The following is a 19,609-nucleotide window of genomic DNA, read 5'->3' on the forward strand; positions in this document are numbered from 1 at the left end:
AGGGCCTTCCCAATGGCTACAAACGAGCACTGCAGGCAATGTGTTGATAAGACTTCGGTAGCGTTTTTGTCAGATTTCCTTTATTAAAGTCCACAGCTACAATAAATGCGGCCTCAGGATATACGGTTTTCAGTTTCGACAAAAAGTCTAGTGTGGTTCCTTGAGAGCCGCCGTGGTAATGGATTGACGATGGCCAAAGTGAATTCTCTCATGAGGTAATTTGTTTGTGAGTTATTCTAGGTTGGATGAACAAAAGGACTTGAGTTCCTGTATGTTACCACAATCACACCATGAGCAGTTAATCATGAAACATACAGCGCCTTGCAGTTTTGTCGTTTTTCCTCTTTTGTTGCATTACAACCTGTAATTTAAATAGATTTTGGGGGGATTTCATGTAATGGACGTACACAAAATAGCCCAAATTGGTGAAGTGAAATGAAAAAAATAACTTGTTTCAAAGAAAATAAAAAAATAAAAAACGGGAAAGTGGTGCGTGCATATATATTCACCCCCTTTGCTATGAAGCCCCTAAATAAGATCTGGTGCAACCAATTACCTTCAGAAGTCACATAATTAGTTAAATAAAGTCCACCTGTGTGCAATCTAAGTGTCACATGATCTGTCACATGATCTCAGTATATATACACCTGTTCTGAAAGACCCCAGAGTCTGCAACACCACTAAGCAGGGGGCACCACCAAGCAAGCAGCACTATGAAGACCAAGGAGCTCTCCAAACAGGTCAGGGACAAAGATATGGAGAACAGATCAGGGTTGGGTTATAAAAAAATATCTGAAACTTTGAACATCCCACAGAGCACCATTAAATCCATTATTAAAAAATGGAAAGAATATGGCACCACAACAAACCTGCCAAGAGAGGGCCGCCCAACAAAACTCACAGACCAGGCAAGGAGGGCATTAATCAGAGAGGCAACAAAGGGACCAAAGATAACCCTGAAGGAGCTGCAATGCTCCACAGCGGAGATTGGAGTATCAGTCCTTAGGACCACTTTAAGCCGTACACTCCACAGAGCTGGGCTTTACGGAAGAGTGGCCAGAAAAAAGCCATTGCTTAAAAAAAAAAAGGCAAACACGTTTGGTGTGTTTGCTCAAGTTCTTTCTTTTTTTGTCTTATTTCTTGTTTGTTTCACCCCAAAACATATTTTTAGGCCTCAAAGTGGTAGGCATGTTGTTTAAATCAAATGATACAAACCCCCCAAAAAATCTATTTGAATTCCAGGTCGTAAGGCAACAAAATAGGAAAAATGTGAATACTTTCGCAAGCCGCTGTACACCTCGCCTAACTTCTTTTTCCCGGAGAGTTCTTTATTTCTATCTGCACGATGCACTGAGAACCCAGCTGGCTGTACGGACAAAGATAGTATATCCAGAGAGAGCCATGATATCTGGAAGGAGAGCATCACCCTGAGTTCATATACATAACCCAGATTGAAACATACCGCGAAGCCTGGAATCGACAATGATAATTACCTCCATTTCATTATCGTTGAAGTGAAACAATAGCAAATAAATACAATGAAGTGATAGTCAGAGTGGATTGCAGTCTACCTAACAGTATAGCAGTGTTTCCCACAGTATAGTCATCTTTCCAGTACAGATGGTATAAAGGAGACAGCCTGTAGTTCCAGTATCTATGAGAGACTCACTGTCCCCTAATCTAAATGCTGTAACTGTGACAAGGCATGCAATGTGACAGAGAAGGACTGAGGCAAAATGAAGCCTAATCACTCAACTGACTGGGTTCTAATGAGAACACAACATGACATGAGACCGAAGGGGAGAAATGGAAAGAATAAATTGTTCTGAATGATGTCCTGCATGGAAAACAACTCTAGGAAACCAAATGAGTTATTGTAGTAAATATTCTAAACTTAATTGTGTTTTTTGTTGACAATGCCTAAAGCATGTACTTTTCGTAATGTTGTTGGGGGAAAGAACAGGTGAATTCAAATGGAGAGAAATAACAAATCCCTATTTCTCCCAATCTAAGAAAGATAGACTGATAAAGAGTCCTTTCAAACTGAGAGAAATGGAAACTAATTTATGAAGTACCAATGCCTTCCATTTTCTGCATCAGTCACTGTCTGCCGTAACAGTCTGAAATGGAAAAAGGTTTCTGGGTTTCCAATAACTGAGATAAGGTGCTTTGGTGAGAGCAGCTGAACCCTGACTATTCTGTACATCCCTGTTGTAAATCTCTGAAATGGAAGAGCACCGTCTTCTTGTTCCAGATGACTATCCCTTTCAGCAGCCCATCATTTTTTTCCTAAGAGCTGGAAACAATATAACGTCACCGTAGCAACCTCTATACAACTCCCTGGAAAGCAGTGGCAATTGATACTGACTGGAGTATCCTAGCTAAATAAAGTGGATCAACCTCAGTGTACGAACCTCAATACAACCTCAATACAACCACAGTATACCCTCAGTGTACGAACCTCAATACAACCTCAATACAACCACAGTATACCCTCAGTGTACTAACCTCAATACAACCACAGTATACCCTCAGTGTACTAACCCTCACCCATACAACCACAGTATACCCTCAGTGTACTAACCTCAATACAACCACAGTATACCCTCAGTGTACTAACCTCAATACAATCTCAATACAACCACAGTATACCCTCAGTGTCCAGTTTTGCCTCCAGAACAGCCTGAAATCTTCAGGGGCATGGCGTTCAATCGTTGCTCAATTGGTATTAAGGGACTTAACGTGTGCCAGGAAACCATTACACCACCACCACCAGCCTGTACCGTTAACACCAGGCAGGATGGGGCCATGGACTCATGCTGTTTACACCAAATCCTGACTAGCATGACGTAAAAGGAACCGCGATTCATCGGACCAGGCAATGTTTTTTCCACTCCTCAATTGTTCGATGTTGGTGATCACGTGCCCACTGGAGTCACTTCTTCTTCTTGTTTTCAGCTGACAGGAGTGGAACCCGGTGTGGTCGTCTGCTGCAACAGCCAATCCGTGACAAGGGCCGCCGAGTTGTGCGTTAGGAGATGCCGTTCTGCACACCATTGTTGTACTGCGCCGTTATTTGTTTGTGGCCCGCCTGTTAGTTTCTATGATTCTTGCTATTCTCCTTTGACCTCTCATCAACGAGCTGTTTTCACCCACAGGACTGCCACTGACTGGATGTTTGTTTGTCGCACCATTCTCTGTAAACCCTAGACACTGTGGTGCGTGAAAAGCCCAGGAGGGTGGCCACAGCTGGCACCGACGTTCAAAGTCGCTTAGATCAGTTGTTTTTCCCATACTTACATTCAATCTAACAGTAACTAAATGCCTCGATGCCTGTCTGCCTGCTTTATATAGCAAGCCACGGCCAGGTGACTCACTGTCTGTAGGAGAATTACATTTTTGTGAACGGGCAGACAATAAAGCAGGCAGACAATAAACCCGAAAATTAGATTTTTGTTTAATTGATTGAGATACAGCCTATATTGGGTCTATATGAATTCTGGCTACTTTCGAAGTAGAAACTAGAAACTAATATGTAACACTGTAAATACATTAATTAAAAGCTAAAATGATACAAATATCGGGAAAATACACAATTCTAAAAATGGACACATTTCTCAGCATGGATTTGTCAAATTTTAACAGTATCACCTCAATGTTTAGTCACACTTGGTTTTACACTGTGAGAGGAGATGGTGTTCTGCATGGTGTTTAAAGTGGAACTGACAGCGTTTTAGTAACATGAAATCGTATATAAATCTGTTCATATACACCCCCAGGAAGAATATGACGTATTTGTTTGCATTTTTTGACAAGCGAGCACTTAGATATGGATATTTTCACGTTTTCATACTTCTATAGAATGTTTGGGAATGATGTAGAGTTATGTATACTAAGGCATTTGGGGAAATTCTATAGCAATATAGAGTGGGAAAATAAACCCTAATAAAAATGTCAGTCTTGTCCAGGACTCTAGACAGAACGGTGCGCAATAGCCAATCAGAGCTACAGTAGGCCTATAAGTCATTTGCCACACGGGCCTTCCATCTTTCACTTTGGCAGTAGCAACATTGCGACTATAAAACCAATTAGTAAGCATTGGCCAAAAGCCACAAAATACACCTGAATGGATTTCTGCAAATATGTAAATACCACGGGAGTCCTTTTACATTTGGGAACATTACAGCCTTATTGATCAAACAACCATGAACAGGTAGGCTCTCTCTCCCTCCCTAAGATCAATAACTAATGCTAGCCACAGAGAGACGAGATAAAATCTAATGAGGTAAGAGTAGATAAACCAGTGTTTCCCAAACTCGGTCCTGACCCCAAGGGCCTTTTTTTCAGCTAGTTGGCTGTCAAAATTGCACTGATAAATCACTTTGCTAGCTACGCTGAACTTGAACGACTTATCCACAGTCAGCATATTTCTTAGTTGTCAATCAAATGTATTTGGCATCGATCAAATAGACGGGCAGGAAGTTCCCATTCAGTTGTCAAAATGTTGGTTAGGACAAGCATGCTTTGGCAGGCAGGCTGCAGAAGGAGCTGCAAAAGGACGATATGCTGACCGTGGATAACAGTCGTTCAAGTTCAGCATAGCTAGCAAAGTGATTCACATTTCTTGCTAGCTAACCAAATGAAAGGGGAAAGGAGGATACCTAGTCAGTTGTACAGCTGAATACCTTCAACTGAAATGTGTCTTCCTCATTTAACCCCCAACACCTCTGAATCAACTGACAACTGCATCTACAGCTGTAGCCACAGAACAACTCTGCCACTTACCCACTCATCCAATGACATCTTCCCAGCAGCTAGCTAGGTAATGTTAGGCTCTGTGTTTTTAGCTACATACGCTAGCCTATTAGCCACATGATGACTGACTTGTGATCATTGCCCTTGCTAGTTTGATTGTATTGACATTCCCAGCCTTGGTTACATTTGTTTGTTCATGTCCAGAATATTGAGTCATTGATACTGAGACAGTGGATCCTGAATGGAGGCAGTAAACAATGTACCAGACCAGCTGTGATTTACAACCTGATAGCAGTATGTTTTGTACTACCAACAGTAAACAATGTACCAGATCAGCTGTGATTTACAACCTGATAGCAGTATGTTTTGTACTACCAACAGTAAACAATGTACCAGACCAGCTGTGATTCACAACCTGATAGCAGTATGTTTTGTACTACCAACAGTAAACAATGAACCAGATCAGCTGTAATTTACAACCTGATAGCAGTATGTTTTGTACTACCAACAGCAAACAATGTACCAGTCCAGCTGTGATTTACAACCTGATAGCAGTATGTTTTGTACTACCAACAGTAAACAATGTACCAGACCAGCTGTAATTTACAACCTGATAGCAATATGTTTTGTACTACCAACAGCAAACAATGTACCAGACCAGCTGTGATTTACAACCTGATAGGAGTATGTTTTGTACTACCAACAGTAAACAATGTACCAGATCAGCTGTGATTTACAACCTGATAGCAGTATGTTTTGTACTACCAACAGCAAACAATGTACCAGTCCAGCTGTGATTTACAACCTGATAGCAGTATGTTTTGTACTACCAACAGTAAACAATGTACCAGATCAGCTGTGATTTACAACCTGATAGCAGTATGTTTTGTACTACCAACAGTAAACAATGTACCAGACCAGCTGTAATTTACAACCTGATAGCAATATGTTTTGTACTACCAACAGCAAACAATGTACCAGACCAGCTGTGATTTACAACCTGATAGCAGTATGTTTTGTACTACCAACAGTAAACAATGTACCAGATCAGCTGTGATTTACAACCTGATAGCAGTATGATTTGTACTACCAACAGTTAACAATGTACCAGACCAGCTGTGATTTACAACCTGATAGCAGTATGTTTTGTACTACCAACAGTAAACAATGCACCAGATCAGCTGTGATTTACAACCTGATAGCAGTATGTTTTGTACTACCAACAGTAAACAATTTACCAGATCAGCTGTAATTTACAACCTGATAGCAGTATGTTTTGTACTACCAAGAAATGTATTGGTGAGTTATATGAATCATGCATTGAACTGGATCCATCTATTCTGACAACAATGCCTTACTCTACGTCATGGGATTTGGAATAAAATATAACCTATTTTTAAAACCTCTTATAAAGGTTTTTGTAGAATAAACAGTGAATTTTATATTTTTGACTGATATGTGACCCGTTTCAGGAAGGTAGGCATATGTCGCACATCACTACTTCACAGGAGAGGAATTTGGCAGAAATACCTTCTGGAACATGTGAACTTTCATGTGCCTTAATAACAAACTTGTATTCCATCTGTAAATACAAATAAAATGGTTAAATTACAAGCCTAGTTGGTTTAGCCATGGAAAAAGACAGGAATCTTCCCCCTAGCCGTGATTGGCTGAGATAATGAATGGGCTGGACATGCCGAGAGATGAGTTCAGATTGGTCTGCAATATGCCATGCTTCTGTCTATAATATCAAATCAAATCAAATGCTATTTGTCACATGTGCCGAATCCAACAGGTGTAGACCTTACCGTGAAATGCTTACTTACAAGCCCTTAACCAACAATGCAGTTTAAGGAAAAATAAGAGTAAAGAAAATTAAAAGTAACAATAAAATAACAATAATGAGGCTATATACAGGGGGTTTTGGTACCGAATCAATGTGCGGAGGTATTACTTAGTCGAGGCGATTGAGGTAATATCTACATGTAGGTAGGGGTAAAGTGACTATGCATAGTTAATAAAAACCGTGTAGCAGCAGCACACAAAACAATTATAATAAAAAATAAATGAGGGGTCAATGCAAATAGTCTGGGTAGACATTTGATTAGCCCTTTAAGGGGTAGAAGCTGTTAAGAAGCCTTTTGGACCTAGACTTGGCACTCAGGCACCACTTGCCGTGCGGTAGCAGAGAGAACAGTCTATGACTTGGGTGACTGGAGTCTTTGACAATTTTTGGGCCTTTCTCTGACACCGCCTGGTATATAGGTCCTGGATGGCAGGAAGCTTGGCCCCAGTGATGTACTGCGCTGTACGCATCCCCCTCTGTAGCGCCTTATGGTCGGATGCTAGGAAGTTGCCATACCAGGCGGTGATGCAACTGGTCAGGATGCTCTCGATGGTGCAGCTGTGGAACTTTTTGTGGATCTAGGGACCAATGCCAAATCTTTTCACTCTCCTGGGGGGAGAATGTCCACATCATTCTCCACTACAGCCCCGTTGATGAGAATGGCGACGTGCTCGGCCCTCCTTTTCCTGTAGTCCACAATTATCTCCTTTGCCTTGATCACGTTGAGCGAGAGATTGTTGTCTTGGCACCACACGGCCAGATCTCTGACCTCCTCCCTATAGGCTGTTTCATCGTTGTCGGTGATCAGGCCTACCACTGTTGAGTCGTCGACAAACTTAATGATGGTGTTGGAGATGTGCCTGGCCACGCAGTCGTGGGTGAACAGGGAGTACAGGAGGGGATTAAGCACGCACCTCTGAGGGGCCCCAGTGTTGAGGATCAGCGTGGCAGATGTGTTGTTGCCTACCCTTACCACCTGGGCATAGCCCGTCAGGAAGTTCAGGATCCAGTTGCACTGGGAGGTGTTTAGTCCCAGGGTCCTTAACTTAGTGATAAGCTTTGAGGGACTATGGTGTTGAACGCTGAGCTGTAGTCAATGAACAGCATTCTCACATAGGTGTTCCTTTTGTCCAGGTGGGAAAGGGCAGTGTGGAGTATTTGTATTTATTATGGATCTACATTAGCTGCTGCCACGGCCGCACCTAATCTTCCTGGGGTCCAGCAAAATTAAGGCAGTTTATACAATTATAAAAACACTACAATACATTCACAGATTTCACAACACACTGAGATTGCGTCATCTGTGGATTTGTTGGGGCGGTATGCGAATTGGAGTGGGTCTAGGGTTTCTACGGGTCGGTAGTCATTTAGGCAGGTTACATTGGTGTTCTTGGGCACAGGGACTATTATCTACACTATAACATGAGCTGCTCAGTATGTGTAGATAATCCTTGCTACTTAAATATTTAACATTAGCCAAGGAAATGAAAAAGTGTTGCTACTGCTCTCAACAATATCAGTGCCCTGAAAAGAATTGTGATGGACTACTTTCTGCACATGGTCAGTGACTTGACACAATGTGGGCCAAACAAGCTGTACAAACAATACGGAAACGACTCAGGATGTCTTACTTAGTTAAAGTCGTTTCAGTCTGCCATGAAGCGTTCATCCATGTATACGGGTAAGAATCTAGCTACAGATTCAGATATTATACATTTCTAATTTTGTCAGAAATACACTTTAATTTCCAATGAAAATGACTGTTACATGTGCCGTTAAAATATATTCACCTTCTTTGCTATGAAGCCCCTAAATAAGATCTGGTACAACCAATAACCTTCAGACGTCACATAATTAGTTAGATTGCACACAGGTGGACTTCATTTAAGTGTCACATGATCTCAGTATATATACACCTGTTCTGAAAGGCCCCAGAGTATGCAACACCACTAAGCAAGGGGCACCACCAAGCAAGCAGCACTATGAAGACCAAGGAGCTCTCCAAACAGGTCAGGGACAAAGATATGAAGAACAGATCAGGGTTGGGTTATAAAAAATATATCAGAAACGTTGAACATCCCACGGAGTGCCATTAAATACATTATTAAAAAATGGAAAGAATATGGCACCACAACAAACCTGCCAAGAGAGGGCCGCCCACCAAAACTCACGGACCAGGCAATGAGGGCATTAATCAGAGAGGCAACAAAGAGACCAAAGATAACCCTGAAGGAGCTGCAAAGCTCCACAGCGGAGATTGGAGTATCTGTCCATAGGACCACTTTAAGCCGTACACTCCACAGAGCTGGGCTTTAAGGAAGAGTGGCATGATAAAAAAGCCATTGCATAAAGAAAAAAATAAGCAAACGCGTTTGGTGTTCGCCAAAAGGCATGTGGGAGACTCCCCAAACGTATGGAAGAAGGTACTCTGGTCAGATGAGACTAAAATTGAGCTTTTTGGCCATCAAGGAAAACGCTATGTCTGGCACAAATCCAACACTCAACACCTCTCATCACACTGAGAACAGCATTGATGTTTTTCATCGGCAGAGACTGGGAAACTGGAAAATAATTGAAGGAATGATGGATGGCGCTAAATACAGGGAAATTCTTGAGGGAAACCTGTTTCAATCTTCCAGAGATTTGAGACTGGGAAGGAGGTTCACCTTCCAGCAGGACAATGACCCTAAGCATACTGCTAAAGCAACACTTGAGTGGTTTAAGGGGAAACATTTCAATGTTTTGGAATGGTCTAGTCAAAGCCCAGACCTCAATCCAATTGAGAATCTGTGGTATGACTTAAAGATTGCTGTAGACCAGCGGAACCCATCCATCTTGAAGGAGCTGGAGCAGTTTTGCCTTGAAGAATGGGCACAAATCCCAGTGGCTAGATGTGCCAAGCTTATAGAGACATACCCCAAGAGACTTGCAGCTGCAATTGGTGCAAAAGGTGGCTCTACAAAGTATTGACTTTGGGGGGGTGAATAGTTATGCACGGTCAAGTTCAGTTTTTTTGTTTTATTTCTTGTTAGTTTATCAAAAAAAGAATGTTGCATCTTCAAAGTGGTAGGCATGTCGTTTAAATCAAATGATACAAACCCCCCAAAAATCTATTTTAATTCCAGGTTGTAAGGCAACAAAATAGGAAAAATGCCAAGGGGGGTGAATACTTTCACAAGCCACTGTAAAGTGTATTTTTACCTGTTTTTCCTTATTGCAGGCTACTACTTTTACCACTTTTAGTCTTGAAAGCTTTGGTTGTTTACTACACTACCTTACTCACTCTGTTTAGCACATGGCCTCACATGTGAATTCTTAAAGAGATGGGTGGGGCTAAGGCTTAAGAGGGTGTGAACGATGCTGAATGGGTGTAGACAAAGGAAAGCTCTACAGTAGGTGTACCAAAACGTTCAAGGGCCATATTCTCAAAAGTGGGTTTACAGGTTTATCAACTTTCAGAAGCATAAAAACATTCTCAATGTTCCTCAACTGCAGTGTGTGATATACCATTTTGTAGCTCTGAGTCTCTACTTTTATCCAATGTAAAAAAAAAAAAAACATCAGATTGAATCAAGGTGGTCGGTTACATATTATCATTGTCTGTTTGTATCATATCTGCAAAGCAGCTAAAACACTTCCAGTTCCACTTCAAACATATACTCATCACCACACTGTAATTAAAAGAGCCATGTTCTGCATGGTTTTTAACCTGTTTAGGATAGGGGGCAGTATTGACACGGCTGGATAAAAAACGTACCCGATTTAATCTGGTTACCACTCCTACCCAGTAACTAGAATATGCATATACTTATTACACATGGATAGAAAACACCCTAAAGTTTCTAAAACTGTTTGAATGGTGTCTGTGAGTATAACAGAACTCATTTGGCAGGCAAAAACCTGACAAGGTTTCAGGCAGGAAGTGGCCTGTCTGACAAGGTGTCGTTCTTCTTGTCTCTGTTTATTGAAGAGTGAGGATCTTAGCTGTCCCGTGACACTTCCTACGGCTGCCATAGGGTCTCAGAAAGCGGCAAAAAGCTGAATCGTGGCTCTGCAGGCTCTGGCTGAAAAAAAGTAGCGCGTTTGGGTAGTGGCTGGTTACAGTACTGTGAGACTCAGGCTCGTGCCCACGTCGACCGAAAGCTTTGTTTACTTTCCTCAGTTTAGCTAAATGGACATTCCCGGTCGGAATATTATCGCTTTTCTACGAGAAAAATGGCATAAAAATGGATTTTAAACAGCGGTTGACATGCTTCGAAGTACGGTAATGGAATATTTAGATTTTTTTTGTCACGAATTGCGCAATGCGCACGACCCTGATTTACCATTTCAGATAGTGTCTGGGACGCACGAACAAAACGCCGCTATTCGGATATAACGATGGATTATTTTGGACCAAACCAACATTTGTTATTGAAGTAGCAGTCCTGGGAGTGCATTCTGACGAAGACAACAAAAGGTAATGAAACTTTTATAATAGTAAAGCTGATATTGGTGAGTGCTAAACTTGCCGGGTGTCTAAATAGCTAGCCCGTGATGCCTGGGCTATGTACTTAGAATATTGCAAAATGTGCTTTCACCAAAAAGCTATTTTAAAATCGGACATATCGAGTGCATAGAGGAGTTCTGTATCTATAATTCTTAAAATAATTGTTATGCTTTTTGTGAACGTTTATCGTGAGTAATTTAGTAAAATGTTAGCGAATTCCCCGGAAGTTTGCGGGGGGTATGCTAGTTCTGAACGTCACATGCTAATGTAAAAAGCTGGTTTTTGATATAAATATGAACTTGATTGAACAAAACATGCATGTATTGTATAACATAATGTCCTAGGGTTGTCATCTGATGAAGATCAAAGGTGAGTGCTGCATTTAGCTGTCTTCTGGGTTTTTGTGACAGTATATGCTAGCTTGAAAAATGGGTGTCTGATTATTTCTGGCTTGGTACTCTGCTGACATAATCTAATGTTTTGCTTTCGTTGTAAAGCCTTTTTGAAATCGGACAGTGTGGTTAGATTAACGAGAGTCTTGTCTTTAAATAGCTGTAAAATAGTCATATGTTTGAGAAATTGAAGTAATAGGATTTTTAAGGTTTTGAAAATCGCGCCACAGGCTTCAAGTGGCTGTTACGTAGGTGGGACGAATTCGTCCCGCCTAGCCCATAGAGGTTAAACATACAGTAACAATTAGTGCTGTGGCGGTCACAAAATTTCGTCAGCCGTTGATTGTCAAGCAAATAACTGTCGGTCTCACAGTAATTGACCGTTAATTAACATAAACACATTTAGCATCTCCTGTCTTCCACACACAACCTACATCTCCTGGCTTCCACACACAACCTACAAGCCACTGATACTGACCTTAGGAACGTCTACATTTTAAAAAGTCTAATAAATCCATGTAATATAGTCTACACCTTCACAATAAATCCATGTAATATAGTCTACACCTTCACAATAAATCCATGTAATATAGTCTACACCATCACAATAAATCCATGTAATATAGTCTACACCTTCACAATAAATCCATGTAATATAGTCTACACCTTCACAATAAATCCATGTAATATAGTCTACACCATCACAATAAATCCATGTAATATAGTCTACACCTTCACAATAAATCCATGTAATATAGTCTATACCATCACAATAAATCCATGTAATATAGTCTATACCATCACAATAAATCCATGTAATATAGTCTACACCTTCACAATAAATCCATGTAATATAGCCTACACCTTCACAATAAATCCATTATTTATTTTAGACAGGTCTAAAGAAACATGATATGAAGAAAATGTAGTCTATTTCAGAAGAACAGAACAGCATACTCTGAGTTGACCTTATATTAGGTCCTGATCTGACTATGCCATATTGCTGTAGGCTACACTAGTTCATTAGGCAGACAAGATTTACTTAGAATTCCGTGGCATTATTTAATATTATTTTATAGTATGAAGAATACAATTTTACAAAGGTGAATAAATTAGAAATGATATTTTCTCCAAATGATTTGAGGGAGTGCGCATATGCGGCTATTCTGTGTTGAGCGGTTAATAGGTATTCCTATATCCCATAGAGGTTAATGTAGAGTTATTAATGTAACTTTAGTTGTTCTACAAACGTTGGGCTGTATGTTTTGATTTTTAATACATTGTAAGGCTGCATGATGGGACTCTAATGATGATTTGAAGAAAGTCACATGAAAGGCATGAGCTCTGCTTTGTTTGTTTTTTGCGCAGGCTGTACACACTTCATCAGTCTCTCATTCACAATTTGACAAGCACTTGATAATGCCTTGAATTTCCCGGCGGCATCCCCGTTGTCTCATTCTCCCTGCGTGCTCCGAAGCACCTCTCACTCACATGGCTCTCCATCACGTGATCGGGTCTTTCTCACAGGCTACAAGTGAAGATAGACGCTTCGGGCACGCAACTGCGCACGTCCTTATCCAATTCCGAGGTGCATATTGAAGATATTGGAAGAACTGTCCACATTTACTCTTCGTCAGCCAGCAAGATGAGTAGGCCTAACGAACAGCAAAAGCACTAGCCTATGTCAATCTACTATCCCACATAGTACAAAGGTCGACCTATTATATTCTGAGCGAGAAATAAATATTCCAATCATAGTCTGGGACAGTGGTAGGATGTGATAGATCACAAATTAATGCAACCACTAGCATCCCAGACATTTTTTACGCAATGTGGCTGACACAATAGATCAAAACATTTAGCTTAAAATGTTGATAAACTATTAGGCTATTTCTTCACATTATAAGCGCAGCAATGTGAACACGATAGTAGGCTATGAGCGCGAATGTTCCGTTGGCGGGAAAACACCATTATCAAAAGAGGCTGCAAATGCAATTATACATGTAATGCTTTTATTATAAAGGCACATTTTATGGTGAAAATGATCTTCCCGAAACTTGAAACTCACAAGCTGCTTATATATACCAGTTAGGCTCTACACCCCTTGTAAAGGGGATTCATGTGCTTCATTTTAATAAGTTATTTAAGCCACTTTAGTTGTGATACAAACCTTATCAAAACATATAGGCCTATGGGCTAGAATACATGAGGTGTGTGACTATGATTCGAAAAAAGCTACAAAAAAAGGCATTGTTTCCTGCCTTACACTGGGCCTCATTCACAAGTGATAGGCTAATATTGTCACCCATCAGACTATTCTTGATTTAATCTCCTCTTTACTTACACTAAATAATATATGTGTGAAATTTGTTTTGATTTAGAATGGACCATTGTCAAGTTGTGTATGGTTCACACTGCAGCTCTTTGCCCAAACTTGAAAAAGGCCTTTAAGGACTGAAGGACAACTCAATTTTCTTCTGACTTCTTTTATTTCGTTAGTTAGTTAGTTAGTTAGTTAGTTAGTTAGTTAGTTAGTTAGTTAGTTAGTTAGTTAGTTAGTTAGTTAGTTAGGTTGATAACCTTTAAAGGCAAAACACAAAAAGAAATATACATTACTTCAAGTAAGGTCATTTCAAATTAAATATATAATCTTAATGTAGTCATTATCTCAATTATACTATATAATAAATTAGACAATTGGTCTCAATTCTCAACACAAATAAACACCTAACTGGCAACAATTTTACACAACAATGTCCATGTGCCTACCGGTTGAGTCTCCAGAATCCTAAATGAGCTGAATGTGTATGAATGAGAGTCTCCTCTTCCATGAAGGACTTCCAGTGAAATGCTTTTTCACCAAACATTTCACCACCTGCTATCACAAAGGTGCACCAGTATATATGTTCCCCAGGGAAACACAAGCTAATGATGGGTTCCACAATACATACACTCTTTCGCCCCCTGCTGGTGTTTTATCTTTGAAATCAGTTGAAAATCTGAACGCCTTGAATATGAATACCTGTCTTTTGACGCAACACCTCCCACTTGATCTCCTGGTTCTTGAACCCAAGGAGGTCACATCGGCTCCATCTTCGATGGCTTTACTTCTGCTCTTCTACAGGTATTAACACAACCAAACGCCTGACGTCCCTGTGAAGAATTGTAGCAGGGATTTTGGTTGAACGTTTCTTTACTTTGTCTCCACAAACATGCTCCAAAGTTGAGATGGGATAACTTGGGAAGGTTCGTATATTTGCATCTCTCACAATGCCCTCCTTGTCAGCGTTGACATTGACGACTCTACCAAGCTTATACTGACTCCTCAAAGCGTTCTGGTCTGCAAGCCAGACGACGTCTCCAACGGCCACGTTTCGCTGCTTTGTGTGCCACTTACTCCTCACAAACAGGTTAGGTTCAGCCAACTGACTCCACTTCCTCCAGAACCAGTTAACTTCTGCTTGAATGACTCTTAACCGTTTGTAGGAGTAGTCTTCAAACTCAAAGCTTCCTAAGTCTCCCCTAGGGCCAGTCCTTCCAAGCAGAAGAGAATTAGGGCTGATGTATTCTATGCAGTCCTCCCGCCTCTGAGTCCTGGCATCTATGGGCCTTTCATTGGCAAGGTTAGCAGCCATGAACATAAATGTTTGAAACTCACTCCATGTGAAGAGTCCTTCGCCTCTCATATTGTGCAAGGCCCGCTTCACAGTGCGAACAGCTGCTTCTGCAGCACCATTCCTGTGAGGGGAGTCTGCTGGGTGGATCTTCCAGCTCCACTCTGTTCCATGCTTTGAAGCTTCATTTTCAAGCTCAGATGTAATTTGTTGATCCAGGAAGTGGTAGAGCTCTTTGAGGGCAGGTCTGGCACCCACAAAGTTCTTTTCAGGATCTGACCACAGTTTCTTTGGATGCCCTCTCAGTGCCGTGAATCTTTGGTAGGCCAGTAAGAAGCCTTCAGTTAACTGGTCACTGACAACATCTGTGTGTATAGCTCTGGATGCCATACAGCAGAAGACAACTCCCCACACCTTGAGCTTGACTTTCTTTCTCACCTCGTCCTTGACTTCATATGGTCCAAATAAGTCCACTGTTGTGTACTCAAACGGTCTGGCTGGTGTTATACGCTCGGGTGGAAGGTCACTCATGATCTGTTGGCACTTTCTGGCCCTAGCCTTTCTGCACACCACACAGTTGTCAACTCTTTTTAGCCAGCTTCCGGCCTTTTATCACCCAGGCTTTCTTCCTCATCCGGAGGAGTGTACCTGCCATTTCTTCATGGTTTGCATCATGGGCCTCTTGGGCTAGGAGAGTGGATATCCATGCCTCATATGGTAGAATTGGTACAGCAGTCTCGTCCTCATCAAAGATCTTGAACCTCCCTCCACAAACCAAGAGCCCAGTCTCTTCATCTCTGTAAACAGCGAGTCTGTTGAGAGTGGTGCCTTGAAAGGTTATACCTTCTTGAGCTGCAAGGAACAGGTCTCTTAGTGCATCTTCACACTCCCCAACAGTGAGTACAGCTTGTTTGCCTCTGGACTTCCTGTTTGTTGAAATAATTTCCTCCCACTTTGGTTTATCTGAGGCTGAATTCCTGGTCAACGCTTCTTTCCATTTCGTTGCAGCTCTCCAAACCCAGGCAGTGACTCGGATCAGCCTGGTGAGGCTGCTAAATTTCCTGATGTCAATCAGTTTTGTTACCGCAGAGCCAGCTGGTGGTCTTCGGATCTTAGTCTTAGGTTCATCTGGGTTATTTTGCCTGCTTCGCTGTGCATCACTCTGACTTTCCTTCTGAACTCCCACTTCAGGAAGTACATCATTCTTGTTTCTCTTGGCCTGCGCTCTGGTCAGTGCTGCAGAGAAATATTTCCTTTGAAGTTTGTTTATGCCTTCCTTGGCATAAGCTGCAATTTCTTTGGCTGACTTCTGTGGCCACTCTTCCATGGGTTGCCGCAGGAACGCTGGTCCATTTTGCCACATGGAATCTTCTTGGAGGTCTTCCGGGGCTGCCCCTCTTGTTATGATGTCAGCACTGTTCAGGCCTCCCGGGATCCACCACCAGTCTTCGACGGATGTGGATTTCTGGATCTCTCCAACTCTGTTCGTGAAGAAAGATTGATACCCATAACTGTCTCTCTGGATAGCTCCCACCACAGTTTGACTGTCCAGCAGATGGAGCCATCGTTCAATTTCTATATGACTGTGTTTTTCAATGTACTTTCGAAGTTGTGCTGCGTAGACAGCACCGCAGATTTCAGCTTTCACTGCCTCCCCCTTTTGGTCCAAAGGTGTGAGTTTTGCTTTGGACTCAACCAACCTGACTTGGATGCCTTGCTCGGTTTCCCATCTGAAGTACACAACGGCTCCATAGCTCTTCTCACTTCCGTCAGAGAATGTTATTCCCCAAGGTTTACCAATCCAGTTGACTGGTGTGAGGCTTCTGTGGAAGGTGATTTGGCTAAGACGTGTGTACTCCTCAAACAGTTTGATGGCTTCTTCTCTCAATTGTTCAGACAGAGGTTTGTCCCATGTGTTTCGGGTCAGAGTTTTGCCTCCAGCTTTTTGAAACGCCTTTCTGACAAGAATGGCGCCCTTTTGTTTGGCAGGTGTGACGAGGCCTATTGGGTCATACAGGCTAGCTACTTGGCTTAGCAGTTCTCTTCTCGTCAGTGGGTTTGGAGTTTTCCCTCTCACCTCTTCTTCAAGGAGATTTTGTCCGACTCTCATCTTCTTTTACCTCTTTGAGAAATTGATTGAAGTCATAACGTACAGTTTGTCCTCTTCAACAAGGTATCCAACTCCAAGGGCTTTATTGTCTCCTTTCCTCATCTGGTTTGGGAGAATAAGTACTGTCCCTGACACCGCTCCTTGTTCTCCTGGTACGATCTCCTGCCTCCCACTTTGGCCTGACCTGACCCAGGGTTTGAGGAAGAATCCGCCTGTCCTCAGGATCTCTTCAACTCCTTTGGTGTCCTTGTCCAGCTTTTGTAAGTCATTATGGGAAGTCAGGATGTCATCGACATAGGCATCCTCTTCAAGGATCCTACGTTCCTCCTCCAGGTGAGCGAACATGGGCAGTTTTGCTGTCTCTCTCATGGCCAGTTGTGCAATGCACCCTGCTGGTCGATCGCCAATGTTGACTCTGGTGATGGCATACTCTTCAATCTCTTCCTCCTCAGTGTTTCTCCAGAGAAATCTGTGGAGATGCATCTCCAGGTTTTCTAACCACACCGAATTGTACATCTTCCTGATGTCGCCAAGAGCAGCATGGACACCTCTTCTGAACCTGAGTAGTACTGCTCGGATGGGATTGAGGACATCAGGCCCTTTCAGCAGCAGGTCATTCATGCTGACCCCTTTAAACTTCTGGCTGCTGTTCCATACCAGTCGCACAGGTGTTGTGACAGAGTGTGGGTTTGGCGCCACCAAGTGGCTGACATACCATACTGGTCCTTTCCAGCTGGCGATCATCTCTTTGGTGAGTTTCTTTGCTGCTCTTCTCTCCACCATTTCATGTACTTGAGCTGTGTATGCTATTTTCCACTCTGGCTCTTTTTTGAGTTGTTTTTCTGTTCTTAAGAAGGTGACTTCAACCCCACAGATCTGGATGTGCTCCACCAACAATCTTTCCTAGCGGGCTCTCCCATAAGACAAGGTCTCCAATCACCTTCACTCTTTGCGGAGCAAGTCTTCCTTCGCGGTGGCTTATCAGTAGCTCAATGCTCTCCGGTCTCCTCAGATCTCCTAGACTGACTTCTGGGAAGAACTTCTTGAGTTGCTCAGGTTTTATGACTCTGTGGGTGTTGGCAATTTCATTCAAACCATAGCAGACAAGCTCATGGGCTCTTTCTGTGCCTCTAGGCATTTTGACCCTCACTCTGAGGAGATATCTTCTGGTTTTAACCTTCATGGCCATCCCCCCAACTCCATGGACGACTAAAGTGATGTTTTCACTTCAAAGATTTAATCTCCTGGCAGCTCTGTGGGTGATATAATTTGTGTCTGATGCCAAGTCGATCAGGGTTCCAATTTTCTGTCCTGCATTGGCAGTTACCTCGAGCAGCATTAGAATAACTGGCAATCCTTCTACTGCACTTGACACAATCTCTCCAAGCTGGATCTTTTCACCACAGTTTGTCTTTGCGGTGATGTTGGTGAACGCTCTCTTGAATTTGTCCGCCATCTCTGGGGAGAGTTTAGATACAAATTCTTCCTGCTCCTCAGTCCGCGTATGCCTTCTCACATTGAATTGTCTTCTTTCTGAGTCACTCCTCCTGAAGTCTCCCTTCAGGCATAGAAAGAAATGGTGGTCTTTTTTACAGTTTCTGTTCCTGCACAGGTATGTCTCTTTGCATTCATCATCTTCTCCATGACAGACCAAGCACCTCTTGCAGGCCCCCAGCTTTTCTACAGCAGCCAACTTTTCCACCGGCTTCAGTTCCTTGAAACGCTTGCAAAAGAATATATTTTCTCTGTGCTTTTCATCACCACACACAACACAGCCTCCTTTCGTTGTGGACCGCGTGGACGCATATTTCCTCTCCATGCAAGCATTTCTCTTTTCTGGCCTTTCACTCACTCCCAGGTGCTCCATTTTTTCAAGAATTTCCTCTTGTGTTTTCAGGAATTTAAGAAGGTTCTCAAAGTGATTGTCTGGTGTGACATTATTCCTCGGATTAACCATGAAGACAAGCCACTCTCTCTTGATGTCGTCAGGTAACTTGCTTTCTATGGATCTGATCACTAGAGGGTCCAAGCTTCGTGAGGTCATCCAGGGCCTTCTCTATAGTTTGGATCAGGTCGATAACTTTCCTAGGCTGATTTGCCCTTAAAGCAGGAATTTTCTCCAGATCCTCCATTATCTCCAAGGCGATTGTAGACTTGTTTCCATATCTGTTTTCCAGCACCCTGAACATGTCTTCAGCAGTGTTGTAGGAAGACAAACGGAGGCCTCTGCATATCCTGTCATCTATACTGTCAATGAGTTGGATCCTCTTTACCTCGACTGAGCCTGTTGGTTCCCCCTGCTTTTGCAGACTCTCCCAGTCTCTTCTCCATCGATGGAAGTTCCTTTTATACCCACTGAACTTGGGTAGACAGATTGGCTTTATCCTCAGTGTCGGTTGTGGA

General features: G+C 42.3%; 1 protein-coding gene across 1 annotated transcript in view; it reads right to left on the bottom strand.

The window, feature by feature from the left end:
• The window catches only part of LOC106566197 (glutamate receptor-interacting protein 2), a 152,575-nt gene extending 134,586 nt beyond the window's left edge, over positions 1-17,989 (bottom strand). The window contains exons 1-2 of the mRNA XM_082959579.1: positions 17,391-17,989; positions 14,752-15,658 (exon numbers count right to left, since the gene is read on the bottom strand). Coding sequence (XP_082815705.1) covers positions 14,752-15,658; positions 17,391-17,989 — 1,506 coding nt within the window. The remainder of the gene's footprint in view (positions 1-14,751; positions 15,659-17,390) is intronic.
• Between the last annotated feature and the right edge of the window lie 1,620 nt (positions 17,990-19,609).

Source organism: Salmo salar, chromosome 12 (assembly GCF_965601325.2).
Source record: "Salmo salar chromosome 12, fSalSal1, whole genome shotgun sequence".
In the NCBI taxonomy this organism is placed as follows: domain Eukaryota; kingdom Metazoa; phylum Chordata; class Actinopteri; order Salmoniformes; family Salmonidae; genus Salmo; species Salmo salar.